The sequence below is a fragment of the Chelonia mydas genome, chromosome 3 (genome assembly GCF_015237465.2).
Source record: "Chelonia mydas isolate rCheMyd1 chromosome 3, rCheMyd1.pri.v2, whole genome shotgun sequence".
NCBI classification, from domain to species: Eukaryota; Metazoa; Chordata; order Testudines; family Cheloniidae; genus Chelonia; species Chelonia mydas.
Window position 1 is genome coordinate 176,050,445 of NC_057851.1, and position 26,176 is coordinate 176,076,620.

At 38.6% G+C, this 26,176-nt stretch overlaps 1 protein-coding gene across 48 annotated transcripts in view; it reads left to right on the plus strand.

Annotated features, from left to right (window-relative positions):
* The window catches only part of NRXN1 (neurexin 1), a 1,224,094-nt gene that overhangs the window by 1,044,397 nt on the left and 153,521 nt on the right, over nucleotides 1–26,176 (plus strand). For 36 of the 48 annotated variants that reach the window (XM_043543816.1, XM_043543819.1, XM_043543823.1 and 33 more), the window contains 2 exons: nucleotides 20,813–20,902; nucleotides 22,359–22,678. In XM_043543816.1, coding sequence (XP_043399751.1) covers nucleotides 20,813–20,902; nucleotides 22,359–22,678 — 410 coding nt within the window. The remainder of the gene's footprint in view (nucleotides 1–20,812; nucleotides 20,903–22,358; nucleotides 22,679–26,176) is intronic. The other 12 variants (XM_043543831.1, XM_043543838.1, XM_043543840.1 and 9 more) reach the window with 1 other exon arrangement.

A 26,176-nucleotide genomic window follows, 5' to 3' on the forward strand; every position in this document is an offset into this window, starting at 1 on the left:
GTTAGGTCATCTTCTGTTGGAACTGATATAAGGTCAATGAAAAAAAAAAAGCTTTAAAAGATTACCAAATTTTGTCCTTCAATCATTTTTATTTAAAGAGGCTGGCTACTGTCCAAACAAGAGTTTGCCGTAAGTCTCTTCTTAAAAAGTTGTTTCAATAAATTTCGTCAAATCATCCTTTTAATTTGACAGATTATCAGAATTTTCTGTCAGATAATGCTAAATAATAATGTTTCTCTGAGTCTGCAGACAGATCTTCTTTTCTTTTCTTTTCTTTTCTTTTCTTTTCTTTTCTTTTCTTAATTTTCATCATAGATATCCTGGTAAAATGCAAAGGTTCATCCCTTCTTAGACTTGATAGATTGTGTAATTAAATTCAGATTTTGATAAAATATGTGGTTTGGTTGTCATTACTTTATCACAGAAGGTATAACATATTTCAGTTAAATACAATAAAATGACACAATGCTTCTAGTAAAGAAGGAGGAAGAAAATGTCAAATGAGCAGTTTTCATAAAGAACAGTTATAAAATAGAAGAAACAGATTTGTGTTCATTTTTGCTTTATGACAAGGGATGGTAAATATAACTGATTATAGTAATTAGGTATGGTGTGAGGTGGAAACTGAATTCCATAACAACATCACAGGGTCCCTGGGGATTCCTATAATGGTTAGAGGAAGTGGGAGGAAGGGGGGAATTAAACAGTGCTCCCAAGAATCACAGATCTATAAGGAAAGCTTCTGTAACAGCTAGTCCCACTGGACGTATCAGAGGTATCCTAGGAAGACCACTGTCTGTTAATGATTTCCTTAAGTCAGACTGCAAAGCCTGAAATATCAGCCATATGTGGTGAATCTTTTCTTCAGCGGTAATCTGTTTAATGTCCTTACCAGCACATATTTCACATTTACCTCATCATTTCATGATTTACAAAACCCAGTGGGGTATATTAAAATTGCTTAGCCAAATCTGGAGGAGTTTCATAAATGAAAAGAAAAAAGCAGTACTAAATCAAGTATTTTGTCAAACATTTTAGGTGCGTTACAGCTTCCTTCATATTTTTGGATTCACATAAACGCATATTTGTATTTTGGGGCATTAATTCTGCAATTATTTTCTTTCCCCATATGAAAGCCACAGGCATCAGGACAAAATTATAGACCAATGCCAATCCCCCAGATGTATTATTTATTTATTTCATGGAATAGTGCTCTATTTCTCTATCCTTTTCAACCTGACCTCATCTATCTTGTTCACCTTACTTGCATGAGTATTTACACGGACATCAGTGGGCTCACTTGTGTGAATAAGGGGAATAGATTTGGGGGCCTCATTCTGCAAATCTGTAGTCACTTAATTTATCATATTGGATTCTGTGTCATCTAATCACTCCTGCAGATAATAATACAAGCTAGCATTTAGATAGTGCATTTCATCTGTGAAAAGCAGAGCACTTTGAAAAGGAGGGTAAATATCATTATCCCTATTTTCCAGTTGTATCTTCAGCTTGCTTGCTCGATGTTGCACAGTGAGTCATAGAACATAGGTCTCTCTCCTCCCTGTCTCATGCCCTATTTCCCATTGACTTCAGTGGTACTTCTTGTGAGTGAGTAAGGACTTCTTTCATGAGTAAGGACTTGCAGCATTAGGCCTTTGACCCTAATTCTAGACCACTTACCTAATGGGAGAGCATGCAAGTTGCACTAAGCCTTATATTAATGCCGTGCCAATGCCAGTCAACAGAGTATGCAAGAGAGCAATATAATAGGTGCACTCTTTACCCAAATTAAACATGTCACTTTTGTGATGGAGCTAGTTTCTGTTAATTCCTGGAGCAACCCTCAGGTTGCTGTGAGACCTGAGCCTTTCTCAGGACAGCACAAATCAGTGCTGTGCTGAGCCCTTCAGCCAAACAATTTCTTATCTAAAATATGAAACATAAAATTAATTCATATAGAATGACATTGTATTTGAGTTGTTCCCCCAGACATGAGGTGTTCTTATTTTGGTCACATTTGTACATGAATTCCTGGTTATATTTTACTGGTGTTGTGAAATGTCACAGCAGAATGGTATCACATTTCTCTGACAATCACAATTGTCTTCAGGTCAAGAACTTCTATTAAGCTAACTAATTCCAAAACAGGCACTATAATTCATATCAGAATAGGCAAAATGACACTCTGCTTTCTTCTAGATAAAATTTCAAGAGACCTATCCTAAGGTACTCAGGGGTCCATGAAGATATTCATCTCTCACTTGTGAGTGAACATGCATACGTGCACCATGCAGCTTCATCTCTCTTGTATCACCACTCTTGACTCTTTTTCTTTACATTACATCAAGCTCCTTCCACTGCAGCATATATAGCCTTGGCACAGTCTTAAACCTTGTCAGTTAAGCAAGAAAAGCATATTTAAGAAAGGAGACCTTAGTTGGGGATTGGTCCTGCTTTGAGCAGGGGGTTGGACTAGATGACCTCCTGAGGTCCCTTCCAACCCTGATATTCTATGATTCTATGAACCTTTAGATTTCCATGTTTTCAAAATGGCAACTCCATTGTAACCAATTCTGCAGCATTATTTAATCATATCATACAATTAAAAAAAATCTGTGAGCCTGTCTCTTCTTTTTGATCTTTCCAGGAGTAAATTACCTTGATTCAAAGTAAGGCATAGTAGTTATTCTGAACTAGAGGGTCATTTTGGCAGCATATCCCATCCATCAGGAAAAAATGGATGGCTTCCGTGATTTATCTGATCTAATGATCTTATAAACTCAGCAATTGTCACATTCCGGATAATGCCCAATCTCCAGTAAAGTTTATGTAAAGGTTTAACATACACCTGTGTACCAGAGGCACAATTACTACTATTTCTTTACAATCAGTGAACCTGTTTCTGGTCTCTCACCCACGTAAATTGGAGCAACTCAATTAAAGGCAGTGGAATTGCACAGATAAATTGGTGTAATTGATATCTGAATCAGGCCTATAAACTTTTGTCTTTAGTGCTGCATTAAGTTTAGTGGGCACTAAAAAGTCGAATATGAAACAAAAAGTTGTACGCATAAAGGCAAAATTGATTTTCCCTAAATACAGAACTGATAAGCCATAATAAGCGGTAAGCAATAATGGGCTACTTTATTTATAACTTCAGGGTTGTGACTGCCTAAAAGGGAGAGAGATAACCCAGAAAAATAAATGTGCTCTGTTCAAAAGGCCATATGATGCTAAAGGTTTCATTTAATGATGGTTGTGTATGGTATGTGTTCTTAAAATATCAGAACATCGAATATACTATTACTTTACAGATGTTTTCATCCCCAAGTGCTTTTCAGCTTAGAGTCACAGTCTTGCATTCTTGTCTCATGCAAAATCCCACTGAAGTTGTGTGTCTCTGAGCCCTGGTCTACGCTACGAGTTTAGGCTGAATTTAGCAGCGTTAGATTGATTTAATCCTGCACCCATCCACACAACGAAGCCATTTTTGTTGATGTAATGGGCTCTTAAAATCAATTTCTGTACTCCTCCCTGACGAGGGGATTAGCGCTGAAATCGACATCGCCTGGTCGAATTTGGGTTAGTGTGGACGCAATTCAACGGTATTGGCCTTCAGGAGCTATCCCACAGTGCTCCATTGTGACTGCTCTGGACAGCACTCTGAACTCGGATGCACTGGCCAGGTAGACAGGAAAAGCCCCGCAAACTTTTGAATTTCGTTTCCTGTTTGGCCAGTGTGGCGAGCTCATCAGCAGAGGTGACCATAGAGTCCCAGAATCGCAAAAGAGCTCCAGCATGGACTGAATGGGAGGTACTGGATCTGATCGCTGTATGGGGAGATGCATCCATGCTATCAGAACTCTGTTCCAAAAGACAAAATGCCAAAATATTTGAAAAAATCTCCAAGGGAATGAAGGACAGAGGCTATCACAGGGACCCGCAGCAGTTCTGCGTGAAACTTAAGGATCTTAGGCAAGCCTACCAAAAAACGCAAGAGGCAAACGCCCGCTCAGGGTCAGAGCCCAAGACATGCCACTTCTATGATGAGCTGGATGCAATTCTAGGAGGTGCCCCTACCACTGCCCCACCCCTGTCTGTGGACACCTGCAAGGGGGGAGTCTCATGCAACAGGGATGAGGATTTTGGGGAAGAGGAAGATGATGATGAGGGGGAGATAGCTCACATCAGGCAAGCGGAGAAACCGTTCTCCCCAACAGCCAGGAAGTGTTTATCACCCTGGAGCCAACCCGGTTTATCACCCTCTCAACCCTGCCAACCCGGGCTCCCGGATCTTGAAGGCGGAGAAGGCAGCTCTGGTGAGTATACCTTTGTAAATATAATATACGGTTTAAAAGCAAGTGTGTTTAATGATTAATTTGCCCTGAAGACTTGGGATGCATTCACGGCCAGTACAGCTACTGGAAAAGTCTGTTAACGTATCTGGGGATGGGGCGGAAATCCTCCAGGGATATCTCAATGAAGCTGTTCTGGAGGTACTCCCAAAGCCTTTGCAAAAGGTTTCTGGGGAGGGCAGCCTTATTGCGTCCTCCATGGTAGGACACGTTACCATGGCAGGCCAGTAGCACATAGTCTGGAATCATTGCATAAGAATGCATGGCAGCGTGTGGTCCCGGTGTTTGCTGGCATTCAAGCAACATCCATTCTTTATCTCTCTGTGTTATCCTCAGGAGAGTGATATCATTCATGGTCACCTGGTTGAAATAGGGGAATTTTATTCAGGGGTTATCAGAGGTGGCCATTCTTGCTGGGCTGTTTGCCTGTGGCTGAAAAGAAATCATCCCTGCTGTTAGCCACGTGGTAGGGGGGGGGATGAAGTGATCATCCCAGAGAATTGGGTGTGTGGGGGGGGGTTAGTTGGGTTGTGCTACACGTTAACCCGAAAACTTCAGACTCTCCTTTTAAATGGCCAATGTGTCTTTTTCAATTTTAATCTCCCTTTTTTTTCTCCCGCAGCTGCAAATGTTTCAATGCTGCAACTAGCATCTCCGTCCCAGAGGCTAGTGCAGATACAAACACAAAAAAACCACACTCACAATGACACGTTCTCTGAGCTCATGCAGTCCACCCAAACTGAAAGAGCCCAGCAGAATGTGTGGGGGCAGACAATGGCAGAGTCCAGGAAAGCACAAAATGAACGTGAAGACAGAAGGCTGGAGCAACAGGAGAGGTGGCGGGATCAAGAGGAAAGGTGGCGGCAGCATGATGAAAGGAGGCAGGATGCAATGCTGAGGCTACTGGAGGATCAAACTGATATGCTCTGGCATATAGTTGAGGTGCAGGAAAGGCACAGACTGCCACTGCAGCCCCTGTGTAACCAACCGCCCTCCTCCCCAAGTTCCATAGCCTGCTCACCCAGACGCCCCACCACAGTTAGGGAATCCCATTGCAGCAAAGCCATCCACTATGACCGGCACATTTCCCAGAGTCACTACCCTTGATAGCAGCAGCTCAGTGTTTGCGTTGACTGCTTGGATCACAGCAGCCCCCACAGTAGATTTGCCCGCTCCAAATTGATTCCTGACTGACCGGTAGCTGTCTGGCATTGCAAGCTTCCAGACGGCTATCGCCACTCGCTTGTGAACTGTGAGGGCTGCTCTCATTTTGGTATTCTTGCACTTCAGTGCAGTGGAAAGCAAGTCACAAAGTTCCATGAAAATGCCCTTATGCACGCGAAATGTTCGCAGCCACTGGGAATCATCCCAAACCTGCAACACTATGTGGTCCCACCACTCTGTGCTTGTTTCCCAGGCCCAGAATCGGCATTCCACAGCATGAGCCTGCCCCACTGCCACCAGAATGGCCAAATTGCCGGGGCCCGTGCTTTGAGACAAGTCTGTGTCCATGTCCTTATCACTCTCGTCATCACGCTGCCATCGCCTCCTCACCTCTTTTTGCAGGTTCTGGTTCTGCATATACTGCACGATAATGTGTGAGGTGTTTACAATGCTCATAAGTGCCACGGTGATCTGAGGGGGCTCCATTCTTGCCGTGGTTTGGCATCTGCAGGACAGCAGGATTGCAGGGAAGCGGTGGTTGGATGCAGGGCCGGTGCAAGGATGTTTCATGCCCTAGGCGAAACGTCCACCTCGCGCCCACCCCCTCCTCCAGCCCTGCAGCAGCTCCCCGCTGCCCCGTCCCTCCCTCCCTCCCCTCGGCCTGGGGAGCCGTGCGGCAACTCCCCGCCTCCCCCTCCCTTGGCCCGGGGAGCCGTGTGGCAACTCCCCGCACCAGCTCACCTCTGCTCCTCCTCCTCCCCGAGCACGACGCCGCTTCTCCCGCCTCCCAGGCTTGCGGTGCCAATCAGCTGTTTGGCGCACAAGCCTGGGAGGGAGAGAAGCAGAGTGGGGCTGCGTGCTCAGGGGAGGAGGCAGAGCAGAAGTGATCTGGGGCGGGGAGCAGTTCTCCTGTGCACCGCCCCCCCATTACTTGCTGCAGGCGGCCCTCCCCGCGCCCCCCTGCCCCAGCTCACCTCCGCTCCACCGCCTCCCCAGAGCGCACTTTTGGCCGCCCCCAACCACTTGGCGCCCTAGGCGACCACCTAGTTCACCTAGTGGTTGCACTGGCCCTGGTTGGTTGACCAGTTTTGCAGACCCAATGCACCGTCTGCTGCCAGGACACAACAGCTAAGGGGGCTGCACGCTTGCCGTGGTATGGCGAGACAAGAGCAGCTGAGCAGAGTTGCAGTGGAAGTGGCCCCGTGAGATCACCAGGAGAGAAGAGTGCCAGCGGAAGTGGTAGATGACGACGACAGCGATTAGCAGTCCTACTGCACCATCTGCTGCCAGGACACAACAGCTGAGTGGGCTGCATGCTTGCCGAGGTATGGCGAGACGAGAGCAGCCAAGCAGAGTTGCAGCAGAAGCAGCCCTGCGAGACCACCAGGAGAGCAGGAGAGCAGAGTGCCAGAGGAAGCGGTGGATGACGATGATGACGGTTAGAGTTCTACTGCACCATCTGCTGAAAGTAGTATGGTGCCCACATGGAAAAAAGGCGTGAAACGATTGTCTGCCTTTACTTTCATGGAGGGAGGGGTGACTGACAAAATGTACCCAAAACCACCCGCAACAATGTTTTTGCCCCATCGGGTATTGGGAGCTTAACCCAGAATTCCAATGGGCGGCAGAGACTGCGGGAACTGTGGGATGGCTACCCACAGTGCAACTCTCCAAAAGTCGACGCTAGCCTCGGTACCGAGGACGCACTCCACTGACTTAATGCACTTAGTGCATTAGTGTGGGGACACACACAATCGACTGTATAAAATCACTTTCTAAAAAATCAACTTCTATAAATTCGACCTAATTTTGAAGTGTAGACATAACCTTAAGAGAATGTTAAGAATGCACTGCTAATTACTCAAAAATCAGGAAGTGACAAGGTGTGGATGCTGAAGCCAAATTTGTAAAGAAAGTATGTAGGTGCAATTTTTGCCTCCCATACCCCACCAGAAATACTACCCAGTCACATTCATAATCCCAAAGTAGGTGGATGTTTCTTCTAAAATGATGAGCAGTGAAATAGTTAAATTCTCATCTGCAGGCTTAAGTCAAAGTCTTGTTGAGATTAATAAAATCCTCAGATGTAAGCACCACCTCAAAAGGACTCAGCCAAAGAGAACGGCTCTCCCTGAGGAGGGATTGCTCAGTGGTTTGAGCATTGGCCTGCTAAACCCAGGGTTATGAGCTCAATCCTTGAAGGGGCCATTTAGGGATCTGGGGCAAAAATTGGGGATTGGTCCTGCTTTGAGCAGGGGGTTGGACAAGATGACCTCCTGAGGTCCCTTCCAACCCTGATATTCTATGAATTCCTCTGTCCTTCTACCTTTGTTACCTGCTATCACTCCATAGGCAGAATGACCATGAATTTTCTGTACACAAATCAAAATGGGATGGCCTTCTGATTTTATCAATAATGGGTATTTAATATTTTGCTTTATTGATAGTAGTAACCCACCTTTAATGATCAGCTATCTTTTAAATCTTAAGTGGGTATATTTCAGTCTTAGCCCTGAACATTGATTTCTAAGTTCTAGCTAAAGTCCTGAGTGTAAATGTTCAGTTTTGTACAAGGGAATAGCATCTTCTATGTGTATGCATTAATAACAATGAGAATAATCAGTGTAACTCCCAGTTTACCATGTTGAAACTGTGCCGGCTACTTATTGATTTCAAGCCAATAATTTCACTTGAAGTTATGAGTGTGGATCGATGATAGGATATGTTCTTTCCTGTGAATTCTATATACATTTATTAAACCAAGAAAGTCATTAATATTTTATTACTAAAGAATCTTGAACATTTTTTCTGTTAATATACTGTCTGTTTGGAGCTATATGTTTATTTAATATTTTATCATAGTACCAAGCCTTTAAAAATAAAAATACCTAATACTTAAATAGCGTATTGCATCCTATTTTAATCATGCATTAGTGCTTTGTGTTAATAAAGATACTTGAATTTATAAAGAAGGGAAGATGCTAATATCCTTACCAAATCTTTTTAACATACTGTTTTTCAATCTATTGTTAAAAAGGTAAAGTAGTTTCCTGAGAGAGAGTGAATTTTTAAATTGTATCAGCAGAGCCATTTTCTTTCACAGATTATATTCATTTTCCTATTTAACGTCTGTAAGTATCTTAAAGGAGGAGCAGAGTTTACTTTTTTTTATATGCATGCACTTGCAAATGGATTTTGTAAAAGAAAAGGAAAAATTAAAAGTATTGGTGATTGCCTACTGCTTAAATATTTCCTTGCAGATTCACAGGGACTTAAATGGTTCAATACAGACTGCTTTGTATTTCAATAATTCATCACAGATTCACTCTGAAAATCAAGCCACTGATTTAAGTGCCTGCATAGATTTATGTGCCCAATTTTAGGCTACTTACCTTTGCAATTTAGCTTTACTTCTTTTAATACAGAGTAGCCTCTCCCACGGGAAAGGATTTTGGGCGAGAGGTGGAACCTGTGGACCTGGGCTCATCTGCTGGAGGTCAGGGCTATCTGCATGTAAGACCTCACTTTGGGCCCTTCTGCCTTCGCCTCTGGCTCCCAGACAGTGCAGGACTATCTTACTCCTACTGCCCTCTGGAACCACCAGAGGAGGGATCAGCAGCGTGGAGAAGATTTGTTTAGGCTCTGATTCAGCAAAGCACTTAAGCATATGCTTAATATTAAGCACAGGAACAGCCCCATTGAGTTTAAAACAGGGGTCTCAAACATGCGGCCCGCGGGCCACACGTGGCCCATGGAGTTATTTCCTGCTGCCTGCCATAGGCGCTGACTTCACTGGCAGCCAAGCTTCAAACATTACTGAGTGTTTCTATTTTATTAAAATCCCTCTTTGCATTACAGTTTAAAAAAAGTTAATACATTGACTTTTAATAGCATACTATATTACTCTTCATTTTTTATTATACTTTTGTTTCATTGTATGAAAAGATTTCAGTGATGCGGCCCTCGGGCCAATGTACTAGTCCTCATGTGGCCCTCGTGGTGATTTGAATTTGAGATCCCTGGTTTAAAAGGACTACTCACAGGCTTAATGTTAAACATGTGTTTAAGTGCTGTGTGAGTCAGGGACTAAATTTCTATGTAAGTGGGTTCCCTGTCCCTCTCTTATTCCCTCCAGCCCATCCTGTCCCACTACCCCTTTACAGATTCCTTTCCCCACAAATGGCCTCTCTGCCCCATTTGCAGAGAGAGAAGAATATCTGCCCATGGCGGGTCCAATCTGCATGTGGTTCTCAGGAAAGTGATAACTGTTATTTTTCACTTTCCGCCTAAAAAATAACTCCCTGAGGCCTGAAGTTTAGGAAGTATTATAGGTAGACTTGACAAAGGTCAATTTATATATAAAATTTTGATAGATAATGATGTTTATTTTTAAGCATTTTTTTCTATTTTTATCTGTTTAAATTTTCACAGTTACAGGATATTATTGAGAGGTCAGACAATAATTATTTAATGGCAGTAGATGTTGAGATTCAAAAAAGTTAAATATTTCTAACCATTAAAACACAAATTATTAACATCCCATGTCAAAATACACAAAAGTAAATATATTTAAATCAAACTCTAATAAGTGCTCAAGCAGCATTTTTCTTACTTAGCCTATCTGTAAATTTTGATTATTATTGATGGGAATATTTTTTCATTGGTTTGTGTGTGTACGGTGAAATCAACTTTTACTAACACTTACTGATAAAAATGTCATCCTTCCAAGCATAATTACAGGAGAAGAAGTTTTAACGTGGAAATTCAGGCCATTTCACTGCAATAGCTTCCAGTGTTGTTTTTAATACAAATCTCAAGGCAAAATAAAATGTCCATGCTCTCTAATTCCCAAGCTTCTGAGGCCTTTTCTAACATCCCCTCGCACCCTCCCCCCTAAAAAAGTCTGAGATGAAGCATAAACATTTTCAAACCAAAATCTTGTCTACGAAAAATTAGTGAGGTGGGGGATTTCAAACAGGCTTTGCAGAGTATGTCTAGGTGTATTCCTATCTAAGGAGCTAGTGTAAGATGCCTAACACCTAACTAAGGAGCCAGTGCCTACCACCTCCGTTTCTTCTGCAACACATAGGTAATCATGTCTTATGATAAATGCATAATATTTAATGCATAGATGATATGACAAGTATGACATTCCGGTGTGCAATCCAGGACAATCACGAGTTGTGTCGCCCCTGCCCTGCAACATCAGGTGCCTCACAATGCTATGCTGCTGTAGCTCCCACCTGGGCTGCTCACAAACAGTCTGACAGCATGCAGATCATACCCTGAGTGTCCATGCACAAACACAACCCTGGTCTAGCAGTTCTGACCCCAGCAGCCTTTCAGCAAACACCAGCCACATTCTTTCAGCAAACAACAGTTTATTACTTGCAGGGTGACCCCAACACACTCCCAGTTTCGAATTTTCCCCCAAAGCATGTGTTCTGCATGGTCCAGCCCTCTCAAGGACAGTTCCAGTCCATTTTAGGTCCATTGTTCCTGTAAGGGAACAATATCCAACCATTTGCTTCTTTAAATGGAGTTATCACACTGCCCAGTTTAATCACAACACTGGATTAGTTTGATTAAAGAATAAAGCAAGTTTATTTAACTACAAAGAGATAGATTTTAAGTGAGTACAAGTACAAGGCATTAAAGTCAGAAATGTCACTAAAGATAACATGCTTTTCAGTGCTAAACCTTAACAAACTAGACTTGATTCAAGATCAAATCCTCACCACATGCTCCCAGCAACAGGGCTGACCAAATTTCAGGTCAAGATCTCTCCCAAAGTCAAATGGCTATTTCCTTTGTCTTCTTAGTAAGAGAGAGAGAGAGAGAGAGAGAGAGAGAGAGACTTTGGGGTGTTTTTACCCCTCGCTTTTTAGTCCAGTCCTCCTTTGAAATGCATTTTTCTGAGGTTTATCCCGAGATAAAGTTCATTCCCACTGTGAGGATGTCTTGTCCTTTGTTTTCGAGAAACAGGTTTGTCCATTCCCCAGACCTATCTTGTAACCACATTTCAGTTATAATTTCCGCTTCTACATTACATTACTTACATTACTTATACTTTATATTATATTATGCTAATAATTTTACATATCATGTTCCTACATACATGTCACCATGCTGTTATTGACCAGTGAGTATTAGTTTTCAAATGATACCTCACAAGGCATATTTTGTACAAAGATTATTACAATAGTGTGTAGGGTCTGACTACAGGGGTGCATTCACTCACAGTAAGTAAGCCTTACAAGTAAATGAGAACCAAATTAATATACCCAGGATATAAATCAGGACAGAATTTAGCCCAAAAGCCCTTGTCCACCAGCTGCTCTTTGTGGACAGATCCCTCCCTGACAATAAGGCTTCTTGGAGGCTGTGAAGGGGTTCATCTGCATGGAGCAGCTTGCAGGTTAGAGGCCTAAATGTATATCTTTAATCAGACTGATAAACATTTCCTTAGTTGCAAACACCTTCTCACAGATGAAAAAAATGAATCACACTTCATAAAATATACCAGAACTGTAGACACCACACATTAGCTGATATGGAAAATGTTACAGGCATTTTTTTTGGTAGGAAACCAGGATTATTTCACTTGTTAGCAGATAAAAGTAAATCACTACTGGGAGTCCACCCACAGCCATTATGCCATTGCGTGGTGGACTGCTCATTACAGTACTTCAGTACTAAAGCACTCCTCTGCTTTTATCTTGCTGAGCATCTGTTTCTATTATTTACAGTTTCTGTTGTTATACCCTGCCAAAAGCATTAAAAAAAAGTGTGTACAAGTTTAAACCTTTCCATTTGAAACAGATTATTCTTTTATAGTAAAATATCTGCAAGGCATAAATACACAAATTGAAATGCCACTTTTAGACATAGCTGAAAGTCTAAAGCTTGCTTTGGCCCAAGGGCTACTTCTTTTGCTGTGCTGCTGACACGGAACAGATTTTTATCTCCTAAATGCCATTTTCTATCAGTATGGGTGCCTTTGGCTTTTTACTTTGCAAGGGCTTGTCCAAGTAATGACCTCTCTTTTGTTGTTTCAGTTGGCTTGTGTGTAATCATGCATAACTCTTGGAGAATGAGCTGACACAGCTTAGGACAGATGTAGTGATTATGACAAAGCACCTCTATGGCCCAGTTCATTGGGGAATAATGGTGGCTAACTCACTAGCATTAACATGCATCATGAACGAAAATAGAATCAACATTTTTCATTTTCCCAATTGTATCCACTTTATCCTATTCCCTGTTAGCTAGGATTGATGCTGATTATTTTAGATTTCTTTTTATTTTTATGTCACTAATCATGTAATGATAGGGAAATTATGCTTTATGTGTCTGCACTAATGTTCACAGAACCCTGTGTTGCCTCCAAACATAGTTTACTAGACCAGTTCAACTGTAGTAGCTTTATTTAATACAACTGAGGGCCAAATTCTGTTCTCACTTACAAACTGTGCAACCCGAGAGCAGGATTTTTCCCCAAGAGAGTGATTTTTCCATTTGAAATTATTTTATGTTATGATCCAGAACAATGAATATATATATACACACACATATGCAACTTCTAATAATTTTTTTCACTGATCATAATACAATTTAACAATTTGAGCAATAACCCTCTAACAATTGTGTCATATTCTGTCCTTAGCACTTGTAGTACAGTTAAACTTAATTAGGAAACTTGTGTGCAGTTAATAAGATCTTTCTTACTTACTGATGATTTCTACTTGAATACGAGATAATCGTGGGGATACTGATTGATGGGAATATAAAATAAGAGTTGAACACAGTGTTTCTCTTTTGCCATTGTTCATTTATATAATGTGAGTATTATTTCTGTCGAGTGATATTCTGTATAACAGCTCTCTGGCAATGTAAAATGAGATAGCTACCCGGATGACGTCCCATTGTCACGTTTGGTGGTTACTATCTCAATCCTAGCTAATTTTAAGGACAATAGGTTTGAAATAGCCTTTGAAGACAAGGATCATGTTATTCTTTGCTTTTCAGCCATTGAAAAGCTTTGAATAAGAAACACTCTGTAGTTGACTTCTGGATAAAGTCCTATAGGAAGGGTAACATTATGATTTAGAAACAGTTCAGAGTCCTAATACCTTAGAGAACTGCAAAATGTCACTCAGAGGATGATGTGGGGCATGGTAGTGTACTGGTAACAATTCATTTTTTATACTTTAATCTTGCTCCTTAATGATGCCTATCAATTTTGCTGCTTATCTTAGCACCAGCCATACAACATTAGCTGCTTAAATGCTGCACAATCAGTACAAAGGATCTTTTTAGAAAGCTTGATAACACAATATGACCTTTAATTTATCAGACTAGGCCCTATGTTTTCTTATCTCATTGTTGCTTTTCATCATCTCTCGCTTGCTTTAGATATAATACACCAATCTCTGAACACTAAGGTTGGAGCACTAGACAAACAAAGGAAGACATCACATTATATTGATGAAACATGAGTCAGGAAGAACACACTCTTACTTTAATCACTAATTAATCCAGTGGAAAAATATCAAATTCAAAACACTCACCAGAAGGTGGCTGGTTTGAGCTCATAGGAATGTACCAAAAGGTTACTAAGAGTTTGCAGTGATGTCATTAAAAATGTTTTAAAATATGGTCTAAGCTGAGGGCATACTCCGTATCCAAACATGAAGCAAAGAGCCTGTAGGTGAACATAAGAAGTTAAAGTACAATGTGTAGGGTCAGTGGTGGTAATATGGAATTGCAACCATGTGACAAATCTCATTGTTTCAGTATGTCAAATAACTGGGCCAATTTTCAACACAATCTGATTCTTTGCTTTCTGCTGAGTAGTGTTGTGTAGTGGTATTTTATGCTGCCAAAAAGCCATTGTATTCCACCCCAGAGGTGACTGCATTTCACTATGGTGGGGGAAGTAATTTCTGTTTAGGTATCTATTATTCTTTATCGAGCATTTGGGTATACTTTAGGGTGAAAAGGACCATAGAAATCTGTGATACTCTGATAGGAAACTGGTAAAATCAAGGGTGGTACTGCTTTTGATTTTGCAAAATCGTAATTGATTGGATTTTGGTTTTGCAATATCATGAATCTTTGGGCACAGAATTCTATTTTATCTGAATTGCTTCCTAAATGGCTCAGGGAAAGAAGGCGTTTGGATAAATGGAAAGGATTTAGACAGCTTCTTTATTAAAATGATATACTCTTGAGGATAAAGCACTGAAAAGAGCAAATTCTGAGCACTCCTTTCCCAGAATACACAACTAAAGCACTGGTCAGAGGTTAACATTGGTGATACATTCATATGTTTTCACAAATCGTAGGAAAATGATGGCAATAAATAAGAAAATGGAGGGGGAAAATCCTTCAGAATCTTATTTTCTAGGTGTGTTTTTAATTTGAAATACCTGATAGACACTGTAGTGTCTATAGTGCATCCTATCTGGCTATTCAGCAACAACACACATCTTTATTAAACTGTTCCATTGAATGGGCATGTATGGCATGATCATGGAGTTGAAGAGCTCATGCTAATGAATTCAGAGTGCAGACTGTGGTCCATCTGATATGTATTGTTTTTTTAAATGTATATTATTTGTTTGTTTAGGCCCCATCTACAGCCACATACTGATGTTTTATTTTATTCCATCTATTTACTTAAGGCCAGATTCTGACATTTTTGCTCATACTGAATAGCCCTCTTCTAGATGAGTGGTTCCATTAGCTTCAATGGGGCTACTTGCGGAGAAAGATACTATGCTAGGTGAGCAAGCTTTGTAGAATTTGTCCGTTATTTATTTGCTGCACTTGCTTTAACTAACGTTAGAGCTGCTTCTCCCTCGAATTGTCTCCCCTGGCTGATTGACATGTCTGTTCAAGGTGGCCAACAGGAAGAAACATTATATCCTAGAGACGTGCATCTGCTTTCCCTTAAGCATTGGAGAAAAAGGAAACTTATCTCTTGGATACACAGCTTTCAGTGCCTGAGGGCAGATGGGGACCTGATAGTTTCAGGAAGGGACCACATTAACTTTAGGAAGCTATAGGGCTAGCTGAGGATATTAATTAGACTCCCCCTAATGTTGTGCGTAATCATGCAGTTGCATTGGAAGAAGCAGGTGTGTGGAATAACTAAAGCATATCCCGTGCTAAAGGACCCAATCCTGCAAACACTTACACAGATGAGTAACTTTGCTCACTAGGTCAGACTCCTTGACTTCGCTAAGTTAGGCTCAAAGAGGATAATTACATTTTCACCTGAATCCGAGTAAGGCTTTACAGAATTTCCATGAGCTGGCTGCTTGCAATGAACTGTGTTCTGAATATACCTTACAGCAAGTACCCAATTTGCATTGTTATAATAACATTGAATGCATAAATATATGGTTTTTTTTCAAGTCTTGTAATATTGCACCTGCTGTGTTGTCCGCAGAGTCAGATGTATATGCAGTGTTACCATGTGAGTTAATGTGACTGCCAGTGTTACAATTTCAGATTCAAACCACATAGTTAAACACTTGTGCCTGCAATTGATAGTGCCTGCAATATCACATCTTCTTTTGTTTGTGGGAGTCAAATTACAGGTGCACAATGAATTGTGAATGTGAATGTTATTGCAGATCAGATAGCTAGAGGTTTAAATTTTATCCTTTGCACCCTCAGTTGATTGTAGCCATGATGGCAAAATTAGTAGCTGGATTTAAACACCTCTGAAAATCTAACCCATATTTTATTAATCAGGAGAACTTTAGCACAGGCTATCGGTGACCATCACTAGAGCATGGCCCCTATCCCATAGGCTAGCCCCATGATTGCATTGAGCATCTTATAAACTGGGGGCTGAGAGGCTTTTTCAGGAGACTGCCATGGAGCCACCATTACCCCTTTCTCATGCCCCTTAGCTCTTTTCTGTCAGATTTTCCCTTTTGTGTTAGCTGAACAGACAATATCACTCTCAGCCCTTATTCTCCCAAGCATCCCATTGATGTCAGCATGAACTTTGCCATAAGACCCAGGCCCTTAGTGAGCAAGTCAAGGATTTTGTTTTTCCAAAAACAATGATAGGGTTATTAGTTCTCTTTATAATCCCATTTTATTTATTTGCCTAGTAGCTCACTGTAATTAATAGGGGGAATTTGTCTGACAAGTAAAGGGCTGTTACAAAGAAACAAAATATTCTCTACCCTTTAAGTTGTTCTTCATAGACTCTCAATTTTCAACCTTCTTACTTATTCTTCTTTAAGGATGCTGCTATTTCGCATCAATAACTGACACCTTTATTTCAGAGAACAAAATAGAATTACACTTCAGCACTGAAAATATAATAAATTGGGAGGAGATAAAATACACATTAGTGAAGTTCACATAGTCAGCCTGACCCCACTGACCTGTAGATGCAAAGGTATGATTAAGAGTTTTTGGATTGCTTCTTCTCAATCTCACCACAAGATTTAGATATGACAGAAAGTTTTGACTTTTGTTGCTCCTCTCTCCTTACCTTGATTCTTTGAAATTACTGTTCTTCCCTTGAAGTCTACCTGTTCATACAGAATTAATACACTACAGTGTGACAAAATATTGTCTATTTGGTAGAAGAATTAAGCCATCTAGAATTCAATCAGACTAGACAATGTTACTGTGCAAACCTTGAGTGGTCATTTTTAATTCCTATTTTTATCAAAGAAGTCTCACCTATATCAGCAAGAAATTTTGTGCTAGACATTCAAAGGCCTATCTAAAATTAAAGTTTATGCACATAAGTTATTTCCAGTGAATTACTGTTGACAAGCATTTCTTTAGCATTTCTTAATGCTTACAAAGGCTCACAGATATAAAAACTCAAAGCCAGAATTCTATTTAGAGTACAATAGCATGCAAATAACTTTATTTGGGAATTTTCTTGGTGATTAAATTCAATGTTGTTCAGTACACCAGCAGACAAGACTACAAACAAATATGTCTGAAAATTTTTAGATTAATGCAACAGGGGGAAACAATGTGTCAGACTGTAACATGTTTCCTATCAGACGGTTAAATTTGTATAGCATTGTTTAGTTCAGGGGGATTTATCGCAGCTCAGACTCTGAACCTAATTGTTCAGCAAGAAACATTTGATAAACAGATGTGTATCCATCACAACTTTTATGCCTGATTTTCATTTTGTTTTTACACTGTTTTCATTTCATCATTTGTAACTGTCTTGATTGATTCCATGGTGTCATTTTTTTAAATTTACTATTTGAGTCACCAATATGGGTATTAATTATTTCAGCTCTAAACCTATGCACTCTCCATTAAACTAAAGTTTGAGAAGTTCCATACCATTTCCCCCTTAGCCCTTCCTTTTGTATTATCTGCTAAGAAAACTTAAACTAATCTAGTATTGCCAAATCAAAATACATTTGACAATGCACTTTTACTCTTTTGAAAGATGACCTAAAGTAATCAGCAATAATTTTTATATTTGACCTTTACAAAGTGAATGGTTATTACCCTGCTTTTCATTTGTATTTAGCTCCCAGGGTGCATGGCTGCTGCAGATAGGTTACAGCATAATTTGCAGATCATACAACATGATAATGGGACACAGTATTTCACCCACTGTATACTGCAAAGATTTTAAAATGAAATAAGCTTTTAGAAAGCAAGTTAAAAATAAATGAATTGGTATCCACCTTCCACTAAATAATATCCAGTATATGTCTGCCCATATCATAAAATTGCAAACGTTTCTTCATTATGACCATTACTTACACTGGGGGACATTTACTCACATAAAGTGTCCCATGGAAAAGAATGTGACTGTTCGATGCGTAAAGACCAATCCAACTTCCATGAGAGTCTTTGATTTGACTTTATTAGGAGCTGAATTTGATCTTAAGTTCACAACCCTCAATTTTGAACAATCTAACCTTTATTACAAGTGATTTGGTAGAATATTTTTAAATGTATAAATTATGGTCGGTTTTAAGTGTGAAAGCAAGGGAAAATTCATGGAAATAGGATATCCTTTCACTGATTTAGTTAATCAATTGATAAGGCATCTATGAAAGCCATGTAAGCAGCATTCAAAAATGCCAAACATAAGCAAGGATTAAAGAAAATCCAGCTAGGTCAGATATATGAGAAAACATCAATCAATACCCCATTACTACGAAAGATGAAAAAAATGGAGATGCAGAAAGACAAACAGAAGAAATTAATCCACATGCCTTTTTCCACATGTTGCTCACATGAGGCTTCATCAAGTACTCCTTGAACATCTCCAACTTCCATTGAAGTCATGGGGAATATACAAAGAATGCAACTTCAGGCCCAGGATGAAGAGCTGGAATGTTAAAAGGTCATGGCATTCAATCAGGAAGAAATTCCACTTTTTGAATGTCCACAACAATATGAAGATAAGTTATAAAAGTAAAATGCAATCTTTTGCTCTATAGCTTCCTTTTTTAGGAAACATTTTAAAAGAAAAAAACAGAAGTGTTTTGTACAAAAAGTATTTGAAGTCAGGGGAGAATGCTATGTGGATGTGTTTTCTTCAAATATTAGAGTGTGTATAGAAGTTTACATGGCATAATGAAGAGAAGGTAAAGAAGGGGGTAATTTCTAAAACATGATGCTGTACGTTCAGCCACAATGAATGATATCCATGTTAAACTGTACAAAGCAGACAGGAAGCATGGTAAGTCATAGCCTGTTTTACAGAACAGCAGAATAAATAAACCAAAATTGCTTGTTGGAATGGAAGGTGATTTTGTTTCCAGGGCTACAGTTAAAATTCAATCCTTCACTTTATGAATGTTGCTGTTGATTTCATAGATATTGCTTACCTGAGTAAAGGTTATGGGACTGGATACTTTGATTTGGATAATATTTTTCATTGATAATTTGCAATAAGATCCTGCCAGGTACTGAGTTTCAATTAGAGAGGTTGCGCACCTCGGAGATTAGTGCTTTATATCTACCATTTCAAACATAGGGCTTAATCCTTCTCCTGCTGAAGTCAATAGGAGTTTGAACATATAAATCAATAAGTACAAGTATGGAACAGGACCCCAGTTAAAATAAAAGGAGTACTTGTGGCACCTTGACTGTCTTTCAGTCTTTTGGATTTGCCCACTTCTCGGGTACTTAAACTGATGTGTTTCTATCGATGCATGTGAGACAAAGGTATTGTCGTTCTAAACAAAAAGCACTTTATATTGAAGAAAGTATTTGGTTTCACCATTTTCCTAGTAATTTTTTTGTAAAAAAGTATAGAAATTGATCAAGTATTTCTGATATACCTTATATAATGAAAACACACAGATCAGTTATTACAAATAAATATTTGAGGTAATCCTCAAATTATCTGTAGAAGGCTGGTATATTTCTAATCATGTGGGGCCATAGTCTGCTACCAACTCTACCGTAGAGCTCTCACTGAAAGTAAAGGGAATTCTCTGTGCAGAACGGGGACAGGAAAGGTTTGCAAGTTAGAGAAGTTTACACTTCACAGTCTCTCTTTCTAGCTAGCTCTTAGCTTATGAAACCCTGCAAAGTGCAGCTAAAGTTTTAAACACTTCCGCATTTTGGATACAGGATTACTGTAGATAACCACTGAAATCACTTTTGTCAAAGCCTTAATGTTGCTTAGTAAAATATGTTGTCACTGGGCTCTGTTAAAATGTAAAAATAATGGATAATCTGATTTGTTCTCTATCACATATTTGAACTTCTGGAATTTATTTAAATCAAATGAATGAGAATGTTGTTTTTTTTTACTAGGAAATAAGTTTTGTCAGGTCTATTTGCAGATGTAAGTGTGCCATAGATGTTGGTTAAGGCTTGTGTTCTTCTTCTTTAAATGACTAACCTGGAATAAGAGGTTGGATGTCTTTTGAAAAATAAATCTGTTTCACCTGAACATGTTTAACTAGTTAATAAGAAACATCAAAAAAGACAAAACCCTGAAGTCAATGATCATTTTTTGTAAAGCCATTATATGATGTATAAATTTGTTTTTTGGGTCTGTCTATAACATAAGTTTAATAACCTAGCTCAAATGAAGATTTCTAATTTTCAATTAACATAGGAATAATTTTGTTTGCTAAAATAAAATAAATGAATGAATGAAAAGTCTGAAACATGAAATGTTCTAGGTAGCACTTTTTAAAATTCCAAATTTCAAAAAATCATGTGGCAACTGTATAGCTCAAGCTTTAAGTATTAACTTTTAACCTTTGACCTTACAGATTTTAACCAATGAAATGTCTCTTTAAACTTTAAAGGAAACAATGATAACGAGCGCCTGGCGATTGCTAGACAGCGAATTCCATATCGACTTGGTCGAGTAGTTGATGAATGGCTACTCGACAAAGGTAAAAAACATTGATTAAAACTTCAAATAAAAAATAATTTGAACATAACCAACTAGTACTTCATTGTAACACTAATAAACATAAAAATAAATTTTCAGTAAAACTAAATTAAAAACAAATTTAAAACAGTAAAATGTAGAGAGTAATATGTGCATACCTTGTATAATAATTTCTACACATTTTTAGAGGTATCAGCTGTTTAATAATCTTACCCTGTTAACTTAAGGTTAAAGGGACTGTTAAATATAATCCACTAACTCAATCTATGAAGGTACTCATAGCAAACATTAACCACAAATTATAAATCATTCATAGATTATATTACATGTTCCAGCATCTAAATTATTAACTAAAAATATATGTAGTTATGATATGTTCATTATGGTCCTGAAAAAAAATCTTTGTTTAAACTGTAGGTATCTTAAATAGTGGGCACTATGAATTGCCAATCAAAATGAAGTCCCTTTAACGTTTGCAACCTTCTAAGGGGATTTTGGAACAAACACTAATTAAAACAGAACTTAAAGTTGTGTGCATGCTTATATGAGCAGAAACCAATCTGCTAAAGTAAATATTCTGTTTCATAATAATGGTACTGTTGCTGAGGTTTTCTCTGTTTAATGGAATTGTGCCATGATTTCTCCATTGGTATGTGTATCATTCCTGAAGCCGCTTTTACATCTAAAACCTTTTTATTTTAATTGATAGCCTTGCTGAAAGCCAATCAGACATCTTTTTTGAATTCTTTGTCTCTGAGATACTCAGTATGAACCATGCATTTCTTTTCAGTGTTTATGTCGAAGGAAAATAAACATTCAGATGTGAAAAGGAAACATTAATTTATACACTTATATGTAGACATATGACAGATATCTGAATTACTGCATTAGAACATATTCATTAAAATTAGACTTCACTTGACTTAATGAAAGGTTTGCATACACATACACACACACATACATGTGAACCAGTGTGTGTGTGTGTGTGTGTGTGTATAGATATACATATAATGTCTATATACACACAGTTACCTAAAGCTATAGTACAGGTGTTATACTGGTGTGGAAAATCCTTGAAATGTTCACAATCTTCAGGGATGGTGGAAAGTAGTTTTAAGGAATTAGAAACTTTGTATTCTTGACACACACACAAAAAGGCAAAATTTAGGTGAAAGGGAAGACAATCTCATTCTAATTTGCAATACTAAACAAATTTATAAATATACTTGATTGGCCTTTTAGCAAAAAGGAAAACATAAATTTAGAAATTACAAATATTTTTCAATAGTTATGCATTTCATGGACACTTCATTAAAAAAGCAATGAATTATGAGTCAAGTTACTCTCTTATAGTTTATTGCTCTCATTATTCACCCCATGCAAATTTGTTAATCATCCTCTTAGAGTATAGAGTTCACAATCAACATTTTTGCATGTATGTAATATTATCTTTACAGGACGTCAGCTTACAATCTTCAATAGCCAAGCAACCATAAAAATTGGAGGCAAGGAACGGGGTCATCCATTCCAAGGCCAACTCTCTGGTCTTTACTACAATGGCTTGAAAGTTCTGAATATGGCAGCTGAAAATGATGCGAACATCATGATAGAAGGAAATGTGAGACTTGTTGGTGAAGTGCCTTCTTCTATGACAACTGAGTCAACAGCCACAGCAATGCAATCTGAGATGTCCACATCAGTTATGGAAACCACCACCACTTTGGCCACGAGCACTGTCAGAAGAGGAAAGACTCCTACAAAAGAACCTATTGGTCAGGTTAGTCAACCTTTATATACTTTCCAAATATTTTCCCTACTTTGTATGTCTGGACTTCCCAAAATTGCATCTGCTCTAGAGATAAAATTGTTATTTTTAAATACATGTGTGAGTAGTAATAATTATGTATTGAGCACTGTCAGTATATATGGTGCTGAGAAGAACTTAGAGTGAGAAATAGCCCTGACCCAAGGAAGGTGTTATTATTCTAAATTAGGCAAGCTAACTTGCTTAGACCCTTATTGTAGTGGATGACCACCTTGTCTGACCTCAGAGAGGTGCAGATTTTTTAAATTTTCCTTTGGTAGGTAATGCTGATGGACTTCAGCAAAGAAGTGTGTGTTTTAAAGAAGTAGTTGAAATGAAATAGTGTGGCTAGTTGGTCCCTGGGATATAGTAGGGAGTTCTAAGCTGAAGAACAACATGGAAAAAAGTATGAAGATGAGAGTAGGAAATGGTGTGAAAGAGGGCATTAAGACTCTAGAGTTTCCTTTGAAAGATAACAGTATGATGCACAATGCATCCTGGCAGGTATTAACTTCAAGGAGAGTTGAGAGCTCTTTGCACCCCCGAGACTGAAGCTCCAAGTCAGAGAATGTTATTTACTGTTTGCTGAGGTTATTTGCACCTTGTGAATTTAGTGATACATTTAGTAGCTTTCAGGTTTTGGCAGGATCTCTTTCTCTTGTGTGGAAAAAATTGATTATCTGAAAAAAGGGGGAGGAATGATTCATTAAGCACTTTAATAGTCTGCCTTGCACATATCTTGTGTCACAATATTCAAACTCTGTGCTTTAGAAAAATATAATTTAACCGGACATTTCTTTAGCAGATAAAACTCTTTTACATTTGTCATATTCTGTTTGCAACTGCCTAAAAAAAGATTTACGTTGCCAAAAGGTTGTCATACTGTTCATTTGATTCAGATGATCACAAACTGGTTTTCATGATGTGCCTCTAAACCATAACTCTTAGGCTGCTGAGGTTTAAATGTGGGATAAAGTGTAAGGGAAAGTCACAATTTTGTGTGGGAGCAAGAACTTGGAATGCTATGTGGATGGTTATATAACCAAGGAAACAGAAGGCTCTCATGGTTAGAATAGGGAATTTGAAGTAAAGCTGCCTGTGTTCTGTTTTACTGTGTGGTCTTGGACAAGTCTCTTAACCTTCTGCACCTCCATTTCTTCATCTGTAAAACTGGGATAATAGTTCTTCAAACATATAAGGCATAAGGGGACATGCGTCCATGCTGCGGACGGGTTCTGCTCGATAACAATCCAAAGCAGTCCGGACTGACACATGTTCACTTTCATTATCTGAGTCAGATGCCACCAGCAGAAGGTTGATTTTCTTTTTTTGGTGGTTCGGGTTTTGTAGGAGTGTTGCTCTTTTAAGACTTCTGAAAGCAAGCGCCACATCTCATCCCTCTCAGATTTTGGAAGGCACTTCAGATTCTTAAACCTTGGGTTGAGTGCTGTTGTATTTTTAGAAATCTCACATTGGTACCTTCTTTGCATTTTGTCAAATCTGTAGTGAAAATATTCTTAAAATGAACAACATGTGCTGGGTCATCATCCGAGACTGCTATAATAGGAAATATGTGGCAGAATGCAGGTAAAACAGAGCAGGGGACATACAATTCTCCCGCAAGGCATTCAATCACAAATTTAATTAACACTCATTTTTTTAATGAGCGTCATCAGCATGGAAGCATGTCCTCTGGAATGGTGGCTGAAGCATGAAGGGGCAGACGAATGTTTAGCATATCTGGCATGTAAATATCTTGCAATCTCGGCTACAAAAGTGCCATGCAAATGCCTCTTCTCACTTTCTGGTGACACTTTAAACAAGAAGCAAGCAGCATTATCTCCATGTTTGCCTTAGAGATTGTCTGAACAAGAAGTAGGACTGAGTGCACTTGTAGGCTCTGAAGTTTTACATTGTTTTGTTTTTGAGTGCAGTCATGTAACAAAAAAAAATCTACATTTGTAAGTTGCACTTTCACGACAAAGAGATTGCACTATGGTACTTGTATGAGGTGAATTGAAAAATACAATTTCTTGTGTTTATCATTTTTATAGTGCAAATATTTGTAAGCAAAAATAATGTACACTTTGATTTCAATTACAACACAGAATACAATATATATGAAAAGGTAGAAAAACATCCAAAATATTTAATAAATTTCAATTGGTATTCTTAAAAAGAAAAGGAGTACTTGTGGCACCTTAGAGACTAACCAGTTTATTTGAGCAATTGGTATTCTGTTACTTAGTGCAATTAAAACTGTGATTAATTGTGATTGATTTTTTTGAGTTAATCGCGTGAGTTAACTGTGATTAATCAACAGCCCTAATATACATACAAGTTTATTTATTTGTAATAGCAATGCATATGAATCTGAAAGCAAAATTCACTAAAAACTGACAAGAAACACAGTGGAAACTGGTTGTTCTCATTGTCAAGGCTCAGAGAAATGCAAAAAAGTCGCTATACATAGTAAAACGTAAATTAGATTTAATTTTTTTTGTTTCTTTCAGTAATATTAAGATTGTTAATAACAATACAGGAAATGATTTTTTTTTTAATTAATATCACCTTTGGGGGAACTGGGCCTGTATGCTTTCATCTCCCATTGATGTCAGTGAACGTTGAAGACATCTCGTAGCTTGCAGAAAACCTGCCTTTAATGGCTGTTTCCTTTGTTTATTATCCTCTCTCATGCTTTGTTTCTCTTCTGTATATACTCATAGTCATTGTATCTCCAAAAATATCAAACATAAGTAGCTGATTTTTAAACTAGCATTGTATAATGCACAAGAAGGAAAGTTACCTTTCTATCATTAAACTAATTAGATTATCTAAGAAAATAGGCAACTAGACAGTAATTGCTAATGAAAGAAGCTTACATTATTTATTACAAGCTAGTGCATGTTTGAAGACAAAAATGAGCTGATAGAAGTAAATGATCAAATCAATTAAGGATTATTTGCTTCATTTGCAGGGATATTGAATTCAATTAAAGATTACAATATTCATTTTAAAAAGGATATTTTAAATATTTATATAAATGTTTTTAATTCAATAATGATAGCAACTAGACTGTTCAAATTGGTACAGCATGCACTTTCTAGCCCACCTCTAATTGCTGCAATATATGCTGTAACAAGACTGAGACAATACTTCCATGAAATGTGTGTTTCATGTTGTGATGTTCATGATTCCAGGAATACTGAAGTCTGAGTGTCTTAAAAAAATACATTTTGTCTCGGAGTCTACTTTCAATTGGAGTTTTGCCTGTTTAAGGGCTATATCATATGGTAGCATTGGGTGTTTTAATGACAGATACCTCAAATATTATTAATTTATAAATTTGGATTTTCAAAGGGAAGTATGGTGCCCAAATCCTATTGAAAGTCATTGGGAGTTGGGTGCCTAATTCCTCTCCATTGAAAATTCACCCCACCTCCAATATTATAACAACATCTATAGGCCTCA